Below are 25,073 nucleotides of genomic sequence, written 5' to 3'. Positions count from 1 at the left end.
GTGCAGAACAGTGTTCAAACTGGGTGAAAACCCATTCTACCTCAGTGCACATGTTTTGTGCACTTCAGTAGCGATAAGACACCGTGTAGGCTGATACAAACCCAATGCTAAAGGACACACATGTACAACTAGAAGGCTTTGACTCTACTGAAATCCATGTCCTTGATTTGGTTTTGTAGCGACAGCTAGTTACAGGTATGTGGCATCGAAATGAGTGTATGACGGGGGTGTCACCATGTGCACTGATGCACATGACTGTACATAAATGCAAACATGCATATAGACACTTGTACTTGCATGCAAACACACTCAGGTTACATGGTCTGGTTTGTTCCAGAGGCTCTGGTTGTGTATGTATGACATTCAGCCATTTTAACCAGTTGAGTTATACATTTTGGAGCAAAAGGAAGGAAAATGCATTAGAATGTCTAGTATGTTGTCAATGCAGTATTTCTTTAGATTCAGCTGTGAAATCTATCTAGTCCATCAGTGCAACTCCCCACTGAGAAAGAGAAATGTATTGATGATCTGTAGGGATATCTTATTAATATAATCTTACCTCAAGCTTCAAAATAGCTTGAAAAAATATAATGAAAAGTAGGGAGAACAACGAGAACTTTTTTCTGTGTATTTTACTCAGTGAATGTGCATGTGCATGTGATTTAGCATGATTTTTCATAGCTGCAGAGTATAGTGGGGATTTGGATTCAGCTCATTATTTTGTTTTGTTTTATATGGAAGAGAGTATGTATTTGTTTATTTGCTTTGTTTTGTATGGAATAGAGTATTTATTTGTTTATTTGTTTTGTTTTATATGGAAGAGAGTATTTATTTGTTTATTTGTTTTGTTTTATATGGAAGAGAGTATGTATTTGTTTATTTGTTTTGTTTTATATGGAAGAGAGTATTTATTTGTTTATTTGTTTTGTTTTATATGGAAGAGAGTATGTATTTGTTTATTTGTTTTGTTTTATATGGAAGAGAGTATGTATTTGTTTATTTGTTTTGTTTTATATGGAAGAGAGTATTTATTTGTTTATTTGGCTCCCCATTGGCTTTTGCTGAAGTAGCAGCTACTCTTCTTGCGATCCACAAAAAAACACAAAACATGACAAGTAATGAAACACTGATACACTGATAGACAATGACAGTCACACACATTTACAATACAACCATATACAAACAATACAACAACAGCAAAATACGTGTTAGAGTGTGTATGTTTGTGTGTGTGTTTGTGTGTGTCCCCTCACAGTTCCCGCTGTTCCATGTGATGTTGTTTAATCCTGTTTTTAAAATGTTGCTGTTTGCGTGAATAATTAGAAATTGAAGGGATCATGGCTCTGTATAATACTGTGCAGTGCCATTAATTAGTTTTGGACTTAGGGACTTTGAAATGACCCCTGGTGGCATGTCTTGTGGGGTATGTGTGGGTGTCTGAGCTGAATGTTATTTGATTATGCAGACAATTTGTAATTCTCATCACATTAATATTTCTCATAAAAACTTGAAGAGTAGCAGTTAATCTCTTGTCAACCCTCAACCAAGAAAGACTGGCATGCATGTTATTGATGTTATTTGCAATGGACCAAAAGCCAACTTACTAATTGCACAGTAAAAAGACTTGTGTTTACTGTTTTCTGTTAATATTATTTGCCAGGTTAATGGCAGAACATAAGTGAAGAGGCAGTAGCTGGGGTTTTGTTTTTCTACATTATTCTCTGACACATCTTTTTAGCAGAGAGGTCAGATTACTTACATTGCTCTGTACATTCATTGCTGAGGTTAAATGTGAAAAATTAGGTCTCAATTCAATGTGAAACATATTATGGTACACTGTAGCTCTTTGTCCCTGGTCAAATGAAATCACAGTGTTTTTAGGGAACTGTAAGAATTTACTTCTACTACCAGGTACTCTCCATAGGTAGTTGCTTTCAGAGTGTGTGTAGGCAGTTGGAAACAAAATTAGGTGTAAAAATGACAGAGATGGGCTCAATTGAATTCTAAGGAATTCTGTAGGTAAACATATGACAGATTTTGTGTGAGGACTCAGAGGAAACATGATTCCCTACTATTTCAATCAACTCTCCGGTACACATATCATTACAACTTGAAGCTGATCCTTAGAGACAGCCTAACAGTCACAAACCTCTGGGTCTGTGAATTCAATCACATGTGCGAGCTGTTTGTATGTTACCACATAATCAGAGGAGGAAAGCCTCTGTCTCACATTGTCAAATCCATCAATAAAGTGATCATTTTCCCATCACAGACCCTTGTGGTCTGTTCTCTATCGGGGTTTCTTCTTCATTTCATTTCCTTCACCCATCAGTGGATTTTCACATTTCCTCTGCAACAGCTCTTGTTTTCTATTACAAAGCAAGAAGAATGTGGGGAAACTATTCCATGTATTGTCTTTCATAGCTGTGGGATGTTGTGCTATATTTACAGTCCTTGTAGAGAGATTTGGTGGAAGTTTCTCCTTTCATGCTGTAGCTACATGTGAAAAACAAAGGTACAGTACTTAATGTCCTCCTTATACTGCAGCCTCCTACTCCACTGGAAGAGAATGGCATTCAAAGTTTGACTATTTGAAAACGGGCAAACGGTAAGAGTGAGAGGGTTGGGTGGGTATATTTGGATGGATTTGTTATTCCTAATTTGGTTGGGAGGGGAATTGTGTTACTTATTCGATTAAATAAAGGAAGCGGTTTGGAGAAACAGTAACAAAGACTCCCGGACCTATTGATTTGTGGTCTTTTTGGCAACTCAATTACAGATATGATGTTGCTTCCTTCCTTTCGCTATTGATCTCTTGAACTTTCATTTTTGTCATGGTAAAAAATTGTTCTGGTAATGGAAATAAATTAGCACCAGTGTATGTAAAATACATTTCTAAGCAACCTCCTTTCACATGGCTGAGATATCATTCATAATGTATTACCAGATCTATTTCTCAGCTGTTCTATGACTGTGATCTTCACTGATCTCATCTACTCTTCCATTCGGTCACTTCTTGACTGCATGTGGCCGCTGAACTGCTGGATGACCCACTTACACTTCTGAACAAGATGGTCAATGCAGAGACTTTTCTAAGTGGCCTAATGGCACAGACACACTGGTAGCGTTAGTTGGCCGAGAGTACTTAGCACATGGTTTCCCAAACTAGGGGTCGGCTGATTTGAAAACGGGGCAGCAAGAGAAATTTGAGCTTGGTTCATAGAACCGGGGTTACGTCAGTAACCTCCAGTAGCTGCTAGACATGGTTGTAATAAACAGAGCGGTTTCTGTCTTCTTCCTACAAATGTGGCTCTATCTTTTGAGTGTTTTAAGCTACAAAATATTATGACCCCTTCACTGAAAGATCCTCAGGAACACGTATGAACATACTTTTCCCCTCTAGTTTGCCCACAAGCCGTTAGAACCGAGTGGACAAGAGCAGGCACTAAATCAGACTTCTTGTCACGACTTCCGCCGAAGTCGGCTCCTCTCCTTGTTCGGGCGGCGTTCGGCGGTCGACGTCACCGGTCTACTAGCCATCGCCGCTCCACTTGTCATTGTTCCATTTGTTTTGTCTTGTTTTCACGCACACCTGGTTTACATTCCCTAATCACACTACTTATATGTTCCCTCTGTTTCCCCCATGTCTTTGTGTGGAATTGTTTTGTTACATGTTTCATGTTACGCGCCAGGCTGGTTTTCCCCCAGGTACCGTGTTGAACCCGAGTGTGTTTAATTGTTTAACTCCTGCATTATTTTGACTGTTGTCGCGCTTTGCACTTTTGCCATTTTGGCTGGAGGTTTTTGACGCAGTTGCGTCCGTCTGTTGTTACTTCTGCCAATTAAAGTGTGTGCCTGATCACAACTCTCCGCTCTCCTGCACCTGACTTCTTACCAGTAGCGCACAACCTGACACTTCTACACAGAAGGTCATACAACATTATTGCCTGATGACCTACCGGCGGGGTGTTCGCTATTACACTGGAAGGTAAAAATGTCCTAGTTGGCCTGCATACTCACCAGACATGTCACCCATTGATCATGTTCGGGTTGCTCTGGGGCGACATGTGAGACAGCGTGTTCCAGTTCCCGCTAATATCCAGCAATTTTGCACAGCCATTGAAGAAGAGTGGGTCAACATTCCACAGGACACTATCAACAGCCTGATCAACTCTATGTGAAGGAGATGTGTCCCGCTGCAAGAGGCAAATGGTGGTCACACCAGATACTGACTGGTTTTCTGATCCACACCCCTACTTTTTTTTAAAGGTATTTGTGAATTTAAATTGACTGATTTCCTTATATGAACAGTAACTCAGTACAATCTTAGAAATTGTTGCATGTTGCATTTATATTTTTGTTCAGTATAACAGTAGGATGATATCATACCAAAAACATTCAGAGAATGTTTTTAATCAAATCTATTTATCAAAAATGTTTCAGATGAAAATCCTTTGAATATTCTCCTGACGTTCACTAAAATGTTGTTCACAACCTCTGTAACAACCACCACAGAACCTTCTCCAAAAGTTTGTATATTTGTGTAAAACATTTGCCTGATGTTGCAAGAACGTTCCTATAACACATTTAATCTGTTCTTTAATGGTTCCCAAAACACCATAACTGTCCAGTTGTGTGGATTATTCTACAATGTTTCTTTTAGTGTGCAAAAACATTCGCCTGATGTTACAAAAACACTCACAGAAAACATTTAGTCTGTTCTTTAATGGTTTCCAGAATGTTTCAAAAGGTTGTGGTAACATTGTGGGGACATGACAAGTTCCCAAAACGCAAAAACTGTCCAGTTGTGCTGACATTCAGATAATGTTTGTTTCGTATTCTTTTGATGTTACAAGAATGTTGACAAAGCAGCCTTTCTGAGTTCTTTAAAGGTTCCCAGAACATGTAATTAGGTTGTGGGAACAGTGTGGGTACATTACAAAACACAAAATATGCTCAGTTGTGATGACATTCACACAACGTTTAAGTTAGGTTGCACATACATTCCCTTAATGTTGTAAGAATGAAATAAGTATTTTTTTTATGATCTTCATAGCATATTTGTTTTAGGTTTCATATTCCATTGATGTTCACACAATATACAGCTTACCTTGACATGGAGGTCCTGAGAACATTTCAAGAACATTTAGAAAATGTTAGATTTAAGTTTGACCTAATCTTACCACAACATTCTCAGCATGCAAATTAAAGCATAAGAAATCAGATTGGAATACAGCCCCGTTTTGTTTCTCTCCAGATTTCATGGCAATTTGCATTTGAGGACTGTATTGTAGGTGATATAGAGACACATGGCATTCTCATTTTATTCATAGGACATTTGAACAGAATTGAATTATGCAAGCACATCCACATTTTTTACACTTCATATGTTGACACTTCATATGTTGACAATCTGCACATGTGAGTTTTAAACTTGCAAACCCCACATGTGATTAAGAAAGAAAATCATAAAATACAGTGTTACAAGTGCACATCATATGAAGAGGATGGGAACATTTTAATAACTGTTCTGTGTCCTGATTGACCATATTTGACAAAAAAATTTAATAACAAGGCCACAGCTTTTGTCATGGTGTCCATGTGGTTGCCGTTCCGGCCTTTATTATGAGCTGTCCTCCCCTCAGCAGCCTCCTGTAGTCCCTACAATGTAAGCACCAGACTGTTCCCACAACCTAATGAAACATTCTGAGAACCTTTAAAAAACAGACAAAATGTGTTCTGGGAACATTCTTGTAACATCAGTTGAGTGTTTTTTGCACCCTAAAATAAACATTTTGTAATAATCTGCACAACTGTACAGTTTTGGCGTTTATGGAACATATATTTTGTGATGTTCCCACCAGACTCTTCCCACAACCTAATGAAACATTCTGGGAACCTATAAAGAATAGATTAAATGTGTTCTAGAACCATTCTTGCAACATTAGACAAATGTTTTATACAAACATTCTATAATCATCACCCCGACTGGACAGTTTGTGTTATGAGAACAATGTTCTGGGAACTGTTACGTTCCCCAGCAAGGAAACTAGAAATTGTTGCTCAAACAGAAAGGGGAACTAACAAAGAGTCACTGACAACAACCAAAACAAAACAGGTGGGTTTTTAGGAGGGGGTGGGGGGTGGGGGTGGACATGGGGGTGTCCACTGAAAGCTGCATAGCAACAACAGCTGGGACCTAAAATACACCCACCATGAGCACCCACTAAATTTGCCCACTAAGAGGCAAACAAAAGATAAACCCACACCAAACCTAAAGACAATAAGCAAACCAAAAAGGTGGAGCAAAACCAAATCAGGGAAATCAATGTTTTTTATAAATCAAGTAGGGTGTGCCTTTAAAGGTGTTAACCCTCCACATCTATCAAGACAACTGGAGCACTGGGCCAGCCACTCTTAAATAGCACCTTGGCCAGTACAAGTTAAACACCTTCCCACTAATGAGACGGCAACCAGCACAGGTGTAACACATACTGACTAACAAGGTGAATTATGTCTGAGTGTTAGAGTTGCCCCTAGCTGTCAAAAAAGTAATAAAAAATACAATTGTGCCATCTGGTTTGCTAAATATAAGGAATTTGATGTATAGAATTTACTTTTACTTTGTACTTTTACCCAAGTCTGACAATGTAGTACTTTTTCCACCACTGTATTTAAGTACATTTAAAATCGGGTACTTTTGGACTTTTACTCAAGTAGTATTTTTCTGGGTTACTTTCACTTTTACTCTAGTCATTTTATATTAAGGTATCTTTACTTTTACTCAAGGTATGACAATTTAGTACTTTTTCCACCGCTGCCTGTAACAGAACCTTCACAGAACAATTTTCTTTATTCATTAGATAATCCATTTCTGGCACAATGTTATCACAGTCATGCCATTTCTAAGTTGTTTGAAGTCCCTTTTTCAAAATCAATTGTAGGTCATCAAATTAATTTCCTGTAAAGATTTTCATGAGATATTGGTCTCTGCTCACTATTTTAAGGCATCCAATAAATATACACTTTCTGTAATCTGGCCAAGGAGAGTTTTACTGCTGATAGTGGATGGAGGTTTTACAGGGACTCCATTGGGAATAACACTCCATATCCTCTCTCAGCTCTTGTCGTTTACTTCTAATGAAAATGGATGGAAGAGGGGTAGAGGTGTTGACCTGATTACTGTGGAGCTGTGTGCCGCTTTTCCTCCAAGCATATTAATAGCATGCGCTGTGATTACCTGATTTATTCACAACACTCCTGGCTGACACTTAAGTTAGAGCATTTCACTGGGTTAAAGCAAACGATCAAATACGAATAGAAGATACAGTATGCAGTATCTCCTTTACGATGCACATACTTCAATTTGTGGTGTTTTCAGGCACAACCCAATCATTGCCTACTCCCTGTAATGTACTCTTTCCAGTCACATACAGTATAAAGCATCTGTCAATATCGCGGTTGTGAGTGTGGTTCTCTGAGTTTGGTCACGTGCTATGATGAATAATGCTCTGCTGCGTTCTGTATGTGGGACAAAAGCAGCCCCGGTGAGGCGCTCATAGTCACACAGAGGATAGAACAACATCCTCCTCCAGTAGGTGTGTGTGTGTGTGTGTGTGTGTGTGTGTGTGTGTGTGTGTGTGTGTGTGTGTGTGTGTGTGTGTGCGTGCGTGCGTGCGTGCGTGCGTGCGTGTGCGTGCGTGCGGGCGTGCATGTGCCTACTCTAGATGCTTATAGATGCTTAGATTGATCTGAAACATCACAGTGCTTTCATTGAATACAACGGGTGCCTGTCACCAAAATGGCTTTGGAAAGGATGAACAACAGATGAAAGGTTGGGGCTCTTTCATAACATTTGAAACACCTTTGATATTATTGGTCATGCATATCCATTATTTTAACCTGTATGTCAATTATTTGAGTACCCACTTAATCACTTTATAAGCCCGTCCATGCCAGGATTTTAGGTAAGCTTTTATAGCTCTATATAATGGCTGGGGAAACCTCCGGATCTTTAGTTACCAGGTTTTAAAACTTTGTGTATTTATGTCTCAATATTTGTTCAATTGTCTCTCTCAAATGGTTCCCAAGGTCTGCTTCAGCTGTGCGAGTGACTGTTTGGGGGTGTGAGTGACTGTTTGACGGTGTGAATGACTGTTTGAGGGTGTGAGTGACTGAGGGTGTGACTGTTTGAGGGTGTGAGAGACTGTTTGAGGGTGTGAGTGACTGTGTTTCTTTTGATTTGCATTTCTTCTGTCTCTTTAGCCAGAAGCTCGAATCTGCAGATAATGTTTTTTCAAGAGGCCTGATCTTGTGTTGTGTGTATGGCAATTCAGGCTTTTGTTTTTCATGTCTTGGCAGCCAGTGAGTGGAATGGTGAGTTCTTCTCTCCACTCTCTAGAGTACGTGTATGACCATTAAACACACAGCTGAGCAAATGTTATTGTATGATTCCATTATTGTTATTCTTACTTAATATTGGTCTCATTTATATTATTGTGCTTACAAACCATATACAGCATGTGTGAATTAATTGTACTATTGATTATTGATTTGTTGATTGATGAGAGCATACTGTGGTGAACACGCAGGGCATTATGTAGGAACAAGCCTATAGTTTTGCCTCTGCCATGGTAACACAGCTGTGTAAAACGAATCCTGTCTACAGATATTACAGTGAATCATCAGCTGGGTATCAGGTCTATTCAGACCCTTGCAATTGTACGGAGTGAAGAGCTGTGAAGTGCCAAGCTCCCCCAAGCAGCATTCAAATTCACTCAGTGAGAGGCTCATTAATTGGCAGATCCGAGGAATCTTTGTGTGAAGCCCTTTGTGTGCTATGTAGGCCAGCGGAAATGACTACTGCCCACATGAAAAAATGCTATAGTATACTATGGTTAAATACTATAGTATTCACTGTATTGTTTTTGTGGACTTAACTGTAGTAATCAATGTACTGTTTTTGCGGACTAAAGTCTGCATAAACACTTCAGTGAATACTGTACTATTAATTGTAGTGTTGCGGACATGACTGTACTATACTGTATTATTTATAGTTTACTATAGTATAAATACTGTGGTAAAAAAACTAGTATATACAGTTGAAATCGGAAGTTTACATACTCTTAGGTTGGAGTCATTAAAACTTGTTTTTCAACCACTCCACAAATTTCTTATTAACAAACTATAGTTTTGGCAAGTCGGTTAGGACATCTACTTTGTGCATGACACAAGTAATTTTTCCAACAATTATTTTCAGACAGATTATTTCACTTAATTATGTCATGGCTTTAGAAGCTTCTGATAGGCTAATTGACATAATTTGAGTCAATTGGAGGTGTACCTGTGGATGTATTTCAATGCCTACCTTCAATCTCAGTGACTCTTTGCTTGACATCATATGAAAATCAAAAGAAATCAGTGAAGAACTCCACTTTTGTAGACCTCCTCAAGTCTGGTTCATCCTTGCGAGCAATTTCCAAACACCTGAAGGTACCACGTTCATCGGTAAAAACAATAGTACGCAAGTATAAACACCATGGGACCACGCAGCCGTCATACAGCTGAGGATGAAGATGCATTCTGTCTCCTAGAGATGAACGTACTTTGGTGCGAAAAGTGCAAATCAATCCCAGAACAACAGCAAAGGACCTTGAGAAGCTGCTGGAGGAAACAGGTACAAAAGTATCTATATCCACAGTAAAATGAGTCCTATATCGACATAACCTGAAAGGCCGCTCAGGAAAGAAGAAGCCACTGCTCCAAATCCGCCATAAAAAAGCCAAAGCCAGGTTTGCAACTGCACATGGGGACAAAGATCGTACTTTTTGGAGAAATGTCCTCTGGTCTGATGAGACAAAAATTTAACTGTTTGGCCATAATGACCATTGTTATGTTTGGAGGAAAAAGGGGAGGCTTGCAAGCCAAAGAACACCATCCCAACCGTGAAGCTCGGGGGTGGTAGCATCATGTTGTGGGGGTGCATTGCTGCAGGAGGGACTGGTGCACTTCACAGAATAGATGGCATCATGAGGGTGGAAAATGATGTGGATATGTTGAAGCAACATCTCAAGACAAGTTAAAGCTTGGTCGCAAATGGGTCTTCCAAATGGACAATGACCCCAAGCATACTTCCAAAGTTGTGGCAAAATGGCTTATGGACAACAAAGTCAAGATATTGGAGTGGCCATCACAAAGCCCTGACCTGAATCCCATAGAACATTTGTGGGCAGAACTGAAAAAGCATTTGCGAGCAAGGAGGCCTACAAACCTGACTCAGTTACACCAAAATGCACCCAACTTATTGTGGGAGTCTTGTGAAAGGCTATCCAAAACATTTGACCAAAGATAAACATTTTAAAGGCAATGCTACCAAATACTAATTGAGTGTATGTAAAATTTTAACGCACTGGGAAATAAAAGCCGAAATAAATCATTCTTTCAACTATTATTCTGACATTCCACATTCTTAAAATAAAGTGGGGATCCTAACTGACCTAAGACAGGGAATGTTTACTAGGATTAAATGTCAGGAATTGTGAAAAACTGAGTTTAAATGTATTTGGTTAAGGTGTATGTAAACTCCCATCTTCAACTGTACTATATTAATTACTCTAGTGTTTTTGCGGACATCACTGTAGTATTTATTACCGCGTTTTTGTTTTATTATATTTTTCACATAGCAGTGGAGGCTTTGGCCTTGAGGAAGCTTACTGGACAAAATACTAAAAGAGCAAATTTTCTATAACCTGTAGGTAGATAGGACTGAGGTCTGAATGGATATTTCAGAGCTTCTGCTCTTTTCTATAACCTGTAGGGAACACAATATATGATCTATTGTATACTGTAGTGTTTTCGCGGTTTTTAGTATACTGTAGTATTTATTATAGTATTTTACAGTATACTACACCATTCTATAGTAAGTACTACACATGATTGAGGTATACTACAGCGTCTAGTATAGTATTCAACAGTATTAATTATTAAGTAAGCAGTATTTTAGTTTATCAAAGTAGTTGGCTTTTGTAGTAGTATTTTATAGTAAACTGTGGTATGTTTTCATGTGGGTGTATATGAAAACATACAACCTCTAGTTCAAAAGGGATGAAAATATATTTCACAAGGAAATAGTGATTTTGATGTTGGATTGCTGGATTGCGTAGGCATTTCTGTCTTGGTGTTTTTCCACTATTGCATATAAGGCTAGGACTCATACAGATGTAAGATCTTAATTTGATCACCCTGTTGCAAGAGAACGTTCCTGCAATGTCTGGCCTTCCTGTGTGTCTCAGGTTGTCATGTACTGTCATGTTGTGTCTTGTCTCTGTCCTTTCCCTTCACCCTGTCTCCCTCTGCTGGTCGTTGTTAGGTTACCTTTTCTCCCCCGCTTTCCCCCAGCTGTTCCTTGTCTCCTCTGACTACCCATTCACCCCGTTTCCCACCTGTTCCCTTTTTCCCTCTGATTAGGTCCCTATATCTCTCTCTGTTTCTGTTCCTGTCCTTGTCGGATTCTTGTTTGTTGTGTTTCATGCCTGAGCCAGACTATCGTCATGTTTGCTGTAACCTTGTCCTGTCCTGTCGGAATCTGCCGGTCTATCTGAGCCTACCTATGTTTGGTTATTAAAGAAGCTCTGTTTAAGTTAGTTCGCTTTTGGGTCCTCATTCACTCACCATAACAGAAGAATCCGACCAAGAATGGACCCAGCGACTTTGGATCCTCTCCACTCAGCCGTCGGGATCCAGGGAGCGATGCTAGGCAGACACGAGCAGGAAGTGTCTGCTGCTCGACATGCCGTTGAGACCCTGGCCACCCAAGTCTCCAACCTCACAGAACAGGTTCACCATCTCCGCCTCGATCCACCGGCCACTTCCAGGGCTTTCGAATCTCCGGAGCCCAGAATCAATAACCCGCCGTGTTACTCTGGGGAGCCCACTGAATGCCGCTCGTTCCTCACCCAGTGTGATATTGTGTTTTCTCTCCAGCCCAACACTTACTCCAGGAGCACTGCTCGTGTCGCCTACGTCATATCTCTCCTTATTGGACGGGCTCGTGAGTGGGGCACGGCAATCTGGGAGGCAAGGGCTGAGTGTACTAACCAGTATCAGGACTTTAAGGAGGAGATGATACAGGTTTTTGATCGATCTGTTTTTGGGGAGGAGGCTTCCAGGGCCCTGTCTTCCCTATGTCAAGGCAATCGATCCATAACAGACTACTCTATTGAGTTTCGCACTCTTGCTGTCTCCAGTGGCTGGAACGAGCCGGCCTTGCTCGCTCGTCTTCTGGAGGGTTTCCGCGCAGAGGTAAAGGATGAGATTCTCTCCCGGGAGGTTCCTTCCAGCGTGGATTCCTTGATTGAACTCGCTATTCGCATTGAGCGACGGGTTGATCTTCGTCACCGAGCTCGTGGAAAGGAGCTCGCGCTCTCCGTCGCCTCCCTCTCCGCATCACTACCATCTTCCTCTGCCGGCTCGGGTGCTGAGCCCATGCAGCTGGGAGGTATCCGCATCTCGACTAAGGAGAGGGAACGGAGAATCACCAACCGCCTCTGTCTCTATTGCGGTTCCGCTGGTCATTTTGTCACTTCATGTCCAGTAAAAGGCCAGAGCTCGTCAGTAAGCGGAGGGCTACTGGTGAGCGCTACTACTCCTGTCTCTCCTTCAAGATCCTGCACTACCTTGTCGGTCCATCTACGCTGGACCGGTTCGTCAGCTTCCTGCAGTGCCTTAATAGACTCTGGGGCGGAGGGCTGTTTTATGGACGAGACCTGGGCTCGGGAACATGACATTCCTCTCAGACAGTTAAAGCAGCCCACGGCCTTGTTCGCCCTGGATGGTAGTCCTCTCCCCAGGATTCAGCGTGAGACGCTACCTTTAACCCTCACTGTTTCTGGTAATCATAGTGAAACCATTTCTTTTTTAATTTTTCGTTCACCTTTTACACCTGTTGTTTTGGGCCATCCCTGGCTAGTTTGTCATAATCCTTCCATTAATTGGTCTAGTAATTCTATCCTCTCCTGGAACGTCTCTTGTCATGTGAAATGTTTAATGTCTGCTATCCCTCCTGTTTCCTCTGTCTCTTCTTCACAGGAGGAGCCTGGTGATTTGACAGGGGTGCCGGAGGAATATCACGATCTGCGCACGGTGTTCAGTCGGTCCAGGGCCACCTCTCTTCCTCCACACCGGTCGTATGATTGTAGTATTGATCTCCTTCCGGGAACCACCCCCCCCCCGGGGTAGACTATACTCTCTGTCGGCTCCCGAACGTAAGGCTCTCGAAGATTATTTGTCTGTAGCTCTTGACGCCGGTACCATAGTCCCCTCCTCCTCTCCCGCCGGAGCGGGGTTTTTTTTTGTCAAGAAGAGGGACGGGTCTCTGCGCCCCTGCATAGATTATCGAGGGCTGAATGACATAACAGTGAAGAATCGTTATCCGCTTCCTCTTATGTCTTCAGCCTTCGAGATCCTGCAGGGAGCCAGGTTTTTCACTAAGTTGGACCTTCGTAACGCTTACCATCTCGTGCGCATCAGGGAGGGGGACGAGTGGAAGACGGCGTTTAACACTCCGTTAGGGCACTTTGAATACCGGGTTCTTCCTTTCGGCCTCGCTAACGCTCCAGCTGTCTTTCAGGCATTAGTCAATGATGTCCTGAGAGACATGCTGAACATCTTTGTTTTCGTTTACCTTGACGATATCCTGATTTTTTCACCGTCACTCCAGATTCATGTTCAGCACGTTCGACGTGTCCTCCAGCGCCTTTTAGAGAATTGTCTTTTTGTGAAGGCTGAGAAGTGCACTTTTCATGCCTCCTCCGTCACATTTCTCGGTTCTGTTATTTCCGCTGAAGGCATTAAGATGGATCCCGCTAAGGTCCAAGCTGTCATTGATTGGCCCGTCCCTAAGTCACGCGTCGAGCTGCAGCGCTTTCTCGGCTTCGCGAACTTCTATCGTCGTTTCATCCGTAATTTCGGTCAGGTGGCAGCTCCTCTCACAGCCCTTACTTCTGTCAAGACGTGCTTTAAGTGGTCCGTTTCCGCCCAGGGAGCTTTTGATCTCCTCAAGAATCGTTTTACATCCGCTCCTATCCTTGTTACACCTGACGTCTCTAGACAGTTCGTTGTCGAGGTTGACGCGTCAGAGGTGGGCGTGGGAGCCATCCTTTCTCAGCGCTCCCTCTCTGACGACAAGGTCCACCCATGCGCGTATTTTTCTCATCGCCTGTCGCCGTCGGAACGTAACTATGATGTGGGTAACCGCGAACTGCTCGCCATCCGGTTAGCCCTAGGCGAATGGCGACAGTGGTTGGAGGGGGCGACCGTTCCTTTTGTCGTTTGGACTGACCATAGGAACCTTGAGTACATCCGTTCTGCCAAACGACTTAATGCGCGTCAGGCGCGTTGGGCGCTGTTTTTCGCTCGTTTCGAGTTCGTGATTTCTTATCGTCCGGGCTCTAAGAACACCAAGCCTGATGCTTTGTCTCGTCTCTTCAGTTCTTCAGTAGCCTCCACTGACCCCGAGGGGATTCTCCCTGAGGGGCGTGTTGTCGGGTTGACTGTCTGGGGAATTGAGAGGCAGGTAAAACAAGCGCTCACTCACACTCCGTCGCCGCGCGCTTGTCCTAGGAACCTTCTTTTCGTTCCCGTTCCTACTCGTCTGGCCGTTCTTCAGTGGGCTCACTCTGCCAAGTTAGCCGGCCACCCTGGCGTTCGGGGTACGCTTGCTTCCATTCGCCAGCGTTTTTGGTGGCCCACCCGGGAGCATGACACGCGTCGTTTCGTGGCTGCTTGTTCGGTCTGCGCGCAGACTAAGTCCGGTAACTCTCCTCCTGCCGGCCGTCTCAGGCCGCTTCCTATTCCCTCTCGACCGTGGTCTCACATCGCCTTAGATTTTGTCACCGGACTGCCTTCGTCAGCGGGGAAGACTGTTATTCTTACGGTTGTCGATAGGTTCTCTAAGGCGGCTCATTTCATTCCCCTTGCTAAGCTTCCTTCTGCTAAAGAGACGGCACAAATCATCATCGAGAATGTTTTCAGAATTCATGGCCTTTCGTCAGACGTCGTTTCGGACAGAGGTCCGCAATTCACGTCTCAATTTTGGAGGGAGTTTTGCCGTTTGATTGGGGCTTCCGTCAGTCTCTCTTCCGGCTTTCACCCCCAGTCTAACGGTCAAGCAGAACGGGCCAATCAGACTATTGGTCGCATCTTACGCAGTCTTTCTTTTCGTAACCCTGCGTCTTGGTCAGAACAGCTCCCCTGGGCAGAATACGCCCACAACTCGCTTCCTTCGTCTGCGACCGGGCTATCTCCTTTTCAGAGTAGCCTCGGGTACCAGCCTCCGCTGTTCTCATCTCAGTTCGCCGAGTCCAGCGTCCCCTCCGCTCAGGCTTTTGTCCAACGTTGCGAGCGCACCTGGAAGAGGGTCAGGTCTGCACTTTGCCGTTATAGGACGCAGACTGTGAGGGCTGCTAATAAGCGTAGAATTAAGAGTCCTAGATATTGTCGCGGTCAGAGAGTTTGGCTCTCCACTCAGAACCTTCCCCTTAAGACGGCTTCTCGCAAGTTGACCCCGCGGTTCATTGGTCCGTTCCGTATTTCTCGGGTCATTAATCCTGTCGCAGTTCGACTTCTTCTTCCGCGATACCTTCGTCGCGTCCACCCGGTCTTCCATGTCTCCTGCATCAAGCCCGTCCTTCGCGCCCCCGCTCGTCTTCCCCCCCCCCCCCCCCCATCCTTGTCGAGGGCGCACCCATCTACAGGGTCCGTAGAATTTTGGACATGCGTCCTCGGGGCCGTGGTCACCAGTACCTCGTAGATTGGGAGGGGTACGGTCCTGAGGAGAGGAGTTGGGTTCCCTCTCGGGACGTGCTGGACCGTGCGCTGATCGAGGATTTCCTCCGTTGCCGCCAGGTTTCCTCCTCGAGTGCGCCAGGAGGCGCTCGGTGAGTGGGGGGGTACTGTCATGTACTGTCATGTTGTGTCTTGTCTCTGTCCTTTCCCTTCACCCTGTCTCCCTCTGCTGGTCGTTGTTAGGTTACCTTTTCTCCCCCGCTTTCCCCCAGCTGTTCCTTGTCTCCTCTGACTACCCATTCACCCCGTTTCCCACCTGTTCCCTTTTTCCCTCTGATTAGGTCCCTATATCTCTCTCTGTTTCTGTTCCTGTCCTTGTCGGATTCTTGTTTGTTGTGTTTCATGCCTGAGCCAGACTATCGTCATGTTTGCTGTAACCTTGTCCTGTCCTGTCGGAATCTGCCGGTCTATCTGAGCCTACCTATGTTTGGTTATTAAAGAAGCTCTGTTTAAGTTAGTTCGCTTTTGGGTCCTCATTCACTCACCATAACACAGGTCGACTCTGTGTCTTCCTGTTGGACGTGTCTGACAGGCGTCTCCATCCTCTTGTTAAGCCTCTACAGAGGCCCCAGACTTTACAAAGCCTATACAGATGTAGGATCTTATTTGGATCTTATTTGATCAACCCTTTGCTGGAGAACTTTCTAAACATCAAAGTGTATTTAAGGTTTAAAAAAGCTTTTTTCCACTTTGAAATTTCAGACTTGATTTTCCCTTATGAAAAATGTATCAACCCCTACAAAAATGTCCATTAATTATAATCCACATAATAGTTCACATATCCTGTTGCTGGAGGATTATTTTTATGCTGTGGCAAACTGGCTCTAATGAAGATGCTATGTCTGTATGACATCAATCCTAGAAATGATATCTCCTGCTGTCTATGAAAATGGAACAGCCTGAGTTTGTCTTTATAGTCTATGCCAAATGTTACTCCAAAAGTAGGACATTACAGACCACTATCAGTAGATTATGAAAGTATTGGTAAAATATGTATCATTATTCCTTGGCAGACTGTTGCATATTACTGATGCACCAAATACAGAATGGCCTGTACATCTAGATTACTTCCCTTGCTGGCATGGTATGGCAGTGGGAGTGTCCACACATTTGGCCATCTCTCCTCCCTCTCTTGTGAAAAGCCTAACTGTTGTTGGCTAGCACTATAATCATACTAAACTGTATTTTCTTCTGTATTATACAAGGGGCTGAGGACGTCTAGGTATTAAAGGGATAGCTGACTCAGGGTCTCGTAGGCCTTGTCTGTCTGTCTGTCTGATTCATTTAATTACAACTCTCCATCTAATGGCAGATTAGCAGGGTCTGGCCACACCACTGATGAGCTTAATGAGCTCAGAGATGGTCAGCTCTTAATGACTGCAGGGAGAAAAACTGACGGATTGGCTTAACTGTGTCTCTCTGCTTTCCCCTTAGATCTCAGATGTGTCGGTGTGTCCATCCTGCTTCTTCTCTCTCGCAATGTTCTTCCTTTTATTTATTTCACTCGCTCTCCTCTGTTTGCTACCACCTCATCTCTTCTCTCTCCTTTCTCTCCTTTTTCTCTCCCTCTCTCTCTCTCTCTCCCTCTCTACTCTCTCTCTTCCACTCTCTCTTTCACTCTCTCTCTACCCCCCCAACCCAGTATGGAGTCCTACCAGCAAACCATCCCTCTCTCTCTCTCCTTTGAAGTCCAGAGAGAGAGAGAAACAAAGAGGGAGTGAGACAGAGAAAGAGAGCGAAAGAGAGAACGAGAGAGAGAATGTATTGAGGTGCTGCGTAGCATAATTATTTTTCCTCCCATATGAAATGTTGATTCACCCATGATTCACAGCTTTTTTGGTAGGAACACTCTAAATAAGCATGTTATGTTGCAGTCACATCAAAACTCTCTGTTATTTGAGGGGATTGTCTTGATTCTGTTCTATGATGATGTATTTTTGGAATAAGTCAGTCCTCCAACCAAACAAGGTTTGTAATAACTAACAGTCACATTAAAATAAATACTGTATTGCATCATGCCTATGACAATTACATTACTAATTACCATACATATTTCAGTGCTTATTTGTGACCTCAATATGGAGTCACATTAGTCATAGACCAGCGGTCACAGCTCATCGAGTTGTCTCCACCTGCAACCCAGCTCACTGCTTCATGCCATTAGTTCAGCTTGGCAGTCATAGCCCTAGCTCACCTCACCAGTCTCCATCTTGGCTCTCTGTGCCTCTGCGTTGTCTCTGTTCACCCATAGAATGTCTTGCTGTAATAGTATTTGTGTGTTTTTCTGTCCGTACATGTGCCAGGATTTTTATATTAATAATGATGACAATACTAGTATTACAAAAGCCAACTACTTTACTACTACTACAAAAGCCAACTACTTTGATAAACTTGTACTTATATTGGGATTTTCATTCTCCAGTCTATGTATTCATTTGATAAATTCATCTTCCAGCTCTGTTAAAAATGAACCCTTATAATTGGTATCAAAATTACTTTTCTTACTTACATTAATTTAACATGGTGCAATTAATTAAAGCCTCCCTAGTTAAATTAATTGGTAGTGTGCAACTCTGTCCAAATCCCTAGAAATTCTCCTGAAGCTATGAAAGAGACTACATTCAGGATGGTTAAACAGTTGCAGAAATGCTCCAGGATGTTTTCAAGACGTACCCGCCATAGGAAAACGCAAGTCATTCTTCTTGTCATTATTTTTCTCACAGAGTGTTTCAGTCTCCCTGCTTTGGTTATCTACTAATTGGAATGTGACATTCCTGTGGACAATACCAGTGTCTGGAAAAGTTGTGCTTTTTCACTCTTCCCCACTCTCCACTGGGATTACTGATGGTTGCATTCCCATGACAACCAGCACTCAGTCAAACGCTATTATCTCCAACACTTCAACAGGGTGTCCAACAGATCTCTGGCTAACTGAGGGTGTGAGGAATGTGTCAGGGTTTGTGTGTGTGTGTACAGTATGTATGTATGTGTGTGTGTGTGCTTGCCTGCGCCCAGAAGTGCATGCAATGATTTCCCAGTTTCCCACATAAACACTTAAAAATAACAACCAAGCTGTAACCAAGCTGATGAACAACCAATTAAACAGTTCTCCAAGATAGAGGAGAAGAGAAAGACAGAACCCTGTCAGCAATCCTTCAGTTTGAGACAAGGGGCCGCGTCTTACTGAGCTGCCTTGTACAATGCCATATAAATCAGATGTACAATCCTCTGTCTGGGCTTCCTGTGTGTCTCAGGTCGACTTTGTGTCCTCCTGTTAGACGTGGCTAACAGGCTTCTCCATCTTCTTGTTAAGCCTCTACAGATGCCCCAGACTTTACAAAGCCTATACAGATGTAGGATCTTAATTTGATCACCCTGTTCCAGGAGAACTTTCTAAACATCAAAGTATATTTGAGTTTTAAAAAGGCTTGATTTTCCCTTACGAAAAAGGTATCAACCTCAAATCAAATCCATTAGAAACAATAAAAACATCAAAATAAAAGTGAAGGCCAATGTAAATGTTTGTCGAGCTTCCAGACAGTTACTGACAGAACCCTACCAGGTTAACAAAAAAGTTAATTAATTATAATACACATAATTCACATTTCCTGTTGGTGCAGAATTATTTTTCTGCTGTAGCAAACTGGCTCAAATTAAGATCCTACATCTCTATTTCCCCCTGTGCCAGAGATAACCGGTAGATCATGTATTATCCTCTCAGTACAGTGCCAGCGGGAGCTGATGGAAGCATGCAAACCTTGCAGAGTAAAAACAAGGTTGATTCTTAAGCAGTGCATTAGGAGATGGTAAGCTATTTTTTGTGCCTTACTATACAAATGTAGGATCTTAATTTGAGGATCTTAATTAAGATACGGCATTTGTAGATTGATTTGGATTCTTTCAGCTATCTTGCTTCTCCTTTGTCCTTTCATGAGTGTGTCGAATTAATAACTGGAAAGATGTTATTGATGCAACCTGCTCTCCAACAGACCATCACAAGCCCTCTAGCAAGTATGTGAATGTTCAGTATAGATGTATCAATAGTGTGTATCAAAACGCTTATGATCTCGATACAATTTTAGCATTACTTTGCCTGTCAGTCTAAGGTTATTGGCTGTGTGTCTGTCCCATCTGACTCTCAGTCCCTCTCTGCTCAAGAGACAGGGATGTGGCCCGGAATGCCCGTTAGGATCCAGCTGCTTCCAACTCATTGGTATTTGCGAGACAGAGCGTTCCCGAGCGTCTGTTGCACGTGCAAAGGAGGGGCTTGGCTGGGCTAGATATGCTCTTCTCTCTCTCTCTCTCTCTCTCTCTCTCTCTCTCTCTCTCTCTCTCATGTTATCAGGACCTAAAAATAGAAGCCATCCCCCCTCTCCCTCCACTCCCAATGCATCTGTGTTTTCCTCCACAACCTCCCTCCTTCTCCTTCCTTGTCTTTTTTTGTCCACAGATGAGACTCTTCACATGTTGAGAACTTTGGTCTATAAGGTTCTATCTGCATTCATGTCAAAAATGAGTTATTGACCTAGCCTTGTTCTGTTCAATGTTCTCTACCGATATACCCCAATTCATGTTGTTAAGTTCAAAAGAATACAAGATAAAAAATTGCTGACACCATTCAAATCAATGAGAACGTTAAAGCCAATTATCTCAGAATCATCTTTTTGTAGATAGAACCTTATCCCAAGCTCTAGATGTGAACCCTGACTATTTAGACTGTAGTTACATACAGTACTTGCCCCAATTTGGGTGGAGCCATACTTATTAAAACTTACTGCTGTGGTACATTTCCTTGTTTCACATGATCAGTAACTGTTAAAATGCATCCATCTCTGAATCTTTAAACTGGGTTAAAGTTTGATGAACTCCCCCCGCTGTGTCATAGCTAATCAGCAGATGCTAACCCCCAGGATGCACCGTGGTTGGTGTATATGGACGTAATGCCCCGTGCTGCGACATCACATCATTATAAAACTGGATTTGATGAATAGATTGCGCTCTCATAGAATACAAGAGAGAGGAACGCATACAGTAGTATCAATATTAGAAAATACATTTACAGGCCAGGCTTAACTGTATGTATTTGTTTTGTGAATACCCTCATAAACATGGTCATAGGCATGTCATGTAGTTATGTTCTCTGGTTTCTTTCTCATCAGTATCTCCTGTGGCTGAATTGTCATCAGTGCAGCTCAGCCAGCTCAGTTAGACACTGCAGAAAATTATTATGCATCTTTTATTTTTTACTTTATTTATTAATTTTCAGCGGGCTGTTTGAGTGATGAAACCACAGTAGGTGGGCAGCGTTATACGCTCTCAGTGGAATTTGTTCCAGCACACGACCAACCTTGGCTTAGTCATTTCGCCCACCGTCCGCCCACTGAGAGACACAGCGAGAGAGAGAGAGGCCTTGCCCCAGGATCTCTATCCCACTATCAGCCAGAGAGACAGCCGTCCAAACAGCAGAAACAACAACAGAGAGCCTAGACTCAACATTAGAAACCATAGACCCATCAACAGACACCTTAGAGACAGCAAAGGAATAGAAACAGAAAGAACAACATACAGATACAACAGAGACAGCATTGGACATACTGGTATAAACAGTGGTTGTAAAGGCAGACTTAGCAATAGAAACAGTTATAATGGATCAATGGCTGCAAAGCCAGCATTAGAAACATCAAAATGGATTATTGGGAGAGTAACTGAAACAGCAGTATCAGGGTCGTTCCACCAAATGAGGGCCTTTTGCATCCCTTTGATATTTTAAGTAGAAATTAAGAGTTTATTTCCAAAACGCTATATATCCATTTTCAGAAATGTTGCTAAATGAGCTTTTATTGTTTCAAGAACTTATGAAAGAGATTGGTATGTTTTTTTCAGTATCTAACAATGGCATCGGGTGGTTCAGTGACAGACATGTATTTGTTTGAAATCTATCACTTGATGGTTTCATTTCAGAGAGACAAATAATGATAATTGTTTGCAAAATGCTATATATCCACTAAATAACTACATTTTTCATAAAGAACTGTTCAAATGATACATTTGTGACATTAATATTTAAAAACATGTTTTAAAAAATGAATCAATAGAGTAATATGAGATCTGTACTGTATGTAAAACATTTACATTTGACATTTTAGTCATTTACAGTTAGTGCATTGATCTTAAGATAGCTAGGACATACAACCACATATCACAGTCAAATATACAGGATACGAACATTTCATTCCAGCTAAACAATGGAAATATGCCTCCCGAGTGGTGCAGTGGTCTAAGGCATCTCAGTGCTAGCTGTGCCACTAGTGAACCTGGTTCAGGGTCCAGACTCTGTCGCAGCCAGGCCGCGACCGGGAGACCCATGGGGTGACGTACAATTGGCCCAGCGTTGTCCGGGTTAGTGGAGGTTTTGGCCAGCAGGAAAGTTCCTTTCCAATCGCGCACTAGCGACTCCTGTGGCGGGCCGGGTGCAATGCATGCTGGCTCTATCGCCAGGTTTATGGTGCTTTCTCCGACACATTGGTGCAGCTGGCATCCGGGTTAAGTGGGTGTTGTGTCAAGAAGCAGTGCTGGATTGGGTTTCAGTGGACGCACGGTTCTCAACCTTCGCCTCTCCCGAGTCCATACGGGAGTTGCAGCGATGGGACAGGACTGTAACACATCAAATCAAATACATGTTTATTTGTCACGTACACATGGTTAGCAGATGTTAATGCGAGTGTAGCGAAATGCTTGTGCTTCCAGTCCAGCAATGCAGTATTATCTAACAAGTAGTCTAAAAATTCCCAACGACTAACAATGTAAGGGGATGGAATAAGAATATGTACATATAAATACTGTATATGGATGCGTGATGGCAGTGCGGCATAGTCAAGATGCAATAGATGGTTTAAAATACAGTATATACATATGAGATGAGTAATGTAGGATATGTAAACATTATTAAAGTGGCATTATTTATAGTGACTAGTGATACCATTATTTAATCCATTTATTAAAGTGGCCAGTGATTTGAGTCTGTATGTTGGCAGCAGCCTCTCTATGTTAGTGATGGCTATATAACAGTATGATGGCCTTGAGGTAGAAGCTATTTTTCAGTCTCTCGGTTCCAGCTTTGATGCACCTGTACTTACCTCGCCTTCTGGATGATAGCGTGGTGAACAGGCAGTGGCTCGGTTGGTTGTTGTCCTTGATGATCTTTTTGGCCTTCCTGTGGCATCGGGTGCTGTAGGTGTCCTGGAGGGCAGGTACTTTGCCCCCGATGATGTGTTGTGCAGACCGCACTACCCTCTAGAGAGCCTTGCAGTTGAGGGCGGTGCAGTTGCCATACCACGTGGTGATACAGCCCGACAGGATACTCTTGATTTTGTATCTGTAGAAGTTTTTGAGGACCTTCTTCCCCACGCTGTCTGTGTGGGTGGACCATTTCAGTTTGCCCTTGATGTGTACGCTGAGGAACTTAGAACTTTCCACCTTCTCCACTACACTCCCGTCGATGTGGATAGGGGGGTGTTCCCTCTGCTGTTTCCTGAAGTACACAATTATCTCCTTTGTTTTGCTGACGTTGAGTGAGAGGTTATTTTCCTCGCACCACACTCCGAGGGCCCTCACCTCCTCCCTGTAGGCTGTCTCATCGTTGTTGGTAATCAAGCCTACCACTGTATTGTCGTCTGCAAACTTGATGATTAAGTTGGAAGCGTGCATGGCCATGCAGTCATGGGTGAACAGGGAGTACATGAGAGGGCTGAGAATGCATCCTTGTAGGGCCCCAGTGTTGAGGATCAGCAAATTGAGGATACTGCGAAATTGGGGAGAAAAAGGGGTATAATTAAAAAATATATATATACAAAAAAAAAGTAAAAATAATAAATAAAAATGACAAATAATGAAAAAAATCTATGGAAATTTAGCAAAAAAACACATTTTAATACAGAACTAAAATAGATTAATAAAAAAATCTGAAAACAGTAATATTCTACACACACACACATGAAGGTACCCATCCATAAGCAATCATTTCTGGTGAAAAAACACAAATGTGACAAATTGGTGGATGTAGCGTTTTTGGAAATTAACTCTTCAAATTATGCACCAATAAGCCTGTTATATTCAATGAAGTGCCCTTTAAAGGAAATATTCACCCATTTTGAATGTTGTATTGTATTTGTGCATCCCTGAGCGATGTTCTGTCGAATCCCGGGGTCATTTCATGTTTTCATGTCTATCTGAGATCTTTCCATTCACACAGGCAGAAAAACAGGGAGGTGTATTATAATGGTGGTGGTGGGGGGGGGGGGGGGGAAGAGAAAAACCAGCAAAGAAATGAGAAAGCGACCTGGCATAAAACTCCTGCCAGGAATATCTCGCCTGTTAATCAGACAAAATGTCAAACGAGGATAAATGCTGCCGTTTTTCCAGGCAGCAGGCCTACCTCACATCCATGATTCACAGCTCAGCTTCCAATACAGGGATAGGGAATGGCAGGATTCTCCCTGGGGAGGGGTGAGGGGGAGAGAGAATTCAACAATCCCCTGTAGGTATACTGACATTTGGCTTATTCCCTCTGGACTCCAGCTTCGATCAACCACATCCTGTGAGCCTGGTACAGTAGCCCCAGGGAGTCACAATCCTCTCTCTCTCTCTTGCTCTCTCTCTGTGTCTTCTCTCTCTCTCTTTCTCTCTCTCTCTCTCTCTCTCTCTCTCTCTCTCTCTCTCTCTCTCTCTCTCTCTCTCTCTCCCTCTCCCTGAAAGCTCACACGTAGGAGAAATGGGGGCAGCATGTTCCAAACGCTTGCCTTTGATGAAAATTCACTGGTTTGAAAATTCAAAGGGATGGGTGATTGACTGTAGAATAGTATAGGCCTTTGTATATTTTTTTATTTGTATTTATTAGGATCCCTATTAGCTGCTGTCAAGGCACTCTTCCTGGGGTACAAACAGGATTAAAACAATTATATCACAACAAAAACACAACAGCCCACATCATCAATAAAACAATACATCATACACTACTTCATTATATTATTACTCTCTTATTACAAACGTACAATATAAAATGTATAATACTACAATACAACAACATTACAATGTGTGCGTGTGCAAAATCAGATTTTACTGCTAGCTTGAGTTCCATGTAGTCATGGCTCTATGTAGTACTGTGCAATTCCGAGAGTCTGTTCTAGACTTGGGGACTGTGAAGAAACCCATGGTGGCATGGCTTGTGGGGT

General features: G+C 42.7%; 1 protein-coding gene across 6 annotated transcripts in view; it reads left to right on the top strand.

The window, feature by feature from the left end:
• The window catches only part of LOC139412227 (regulator of G-protein signaling 7), a 58,725-nt gene that overhangs the window by 1,191 nt on the left and 32,461 nt on the right, over nt 1-25,073 (top strand). For 2 of the 6 annotated variants that reach the window (XM_071159081.1, XM_071159125.1), the window contains exon 1: nt 19,563-19,649. The exons of 3 other annotated variants lie outside the window; for them this stretch is intronic. In XM_071159081.1, the coding sequence (XP_071015182.1) occupies nt 19,647-19,649 (3 nt within the window). In that variant the 5' untranslated portion in view covers nt 19,563-19,646. Of the gene's footprint in view, nt 1-19,529; nt 19,650-25,073 lie in introns of those variants that run through there. One more of the 6 variants, XM_071159102.1, reaches the window with a different exon arrangement.

The sequence above is a fragment of the Oncorhynchus clarkii genome, chromosome 1, assembly GCF_045791955.1.
Source record: "Oncorhynchus clarkii lewisi isolate Uvic-CL-2024 chromosome 1, UVic_Ocla_1.0, whole genome shotgun sequence".
NCBI lineage: Eukaryota > Metazoa > Chordata > Actinopteri > Salmoniformes > Salmonidae > Oncorhynchus > Oncorhynchus clarkii.
This window is presented reverse-complemented; position numbering and strand designations above follow the sequence as displayed.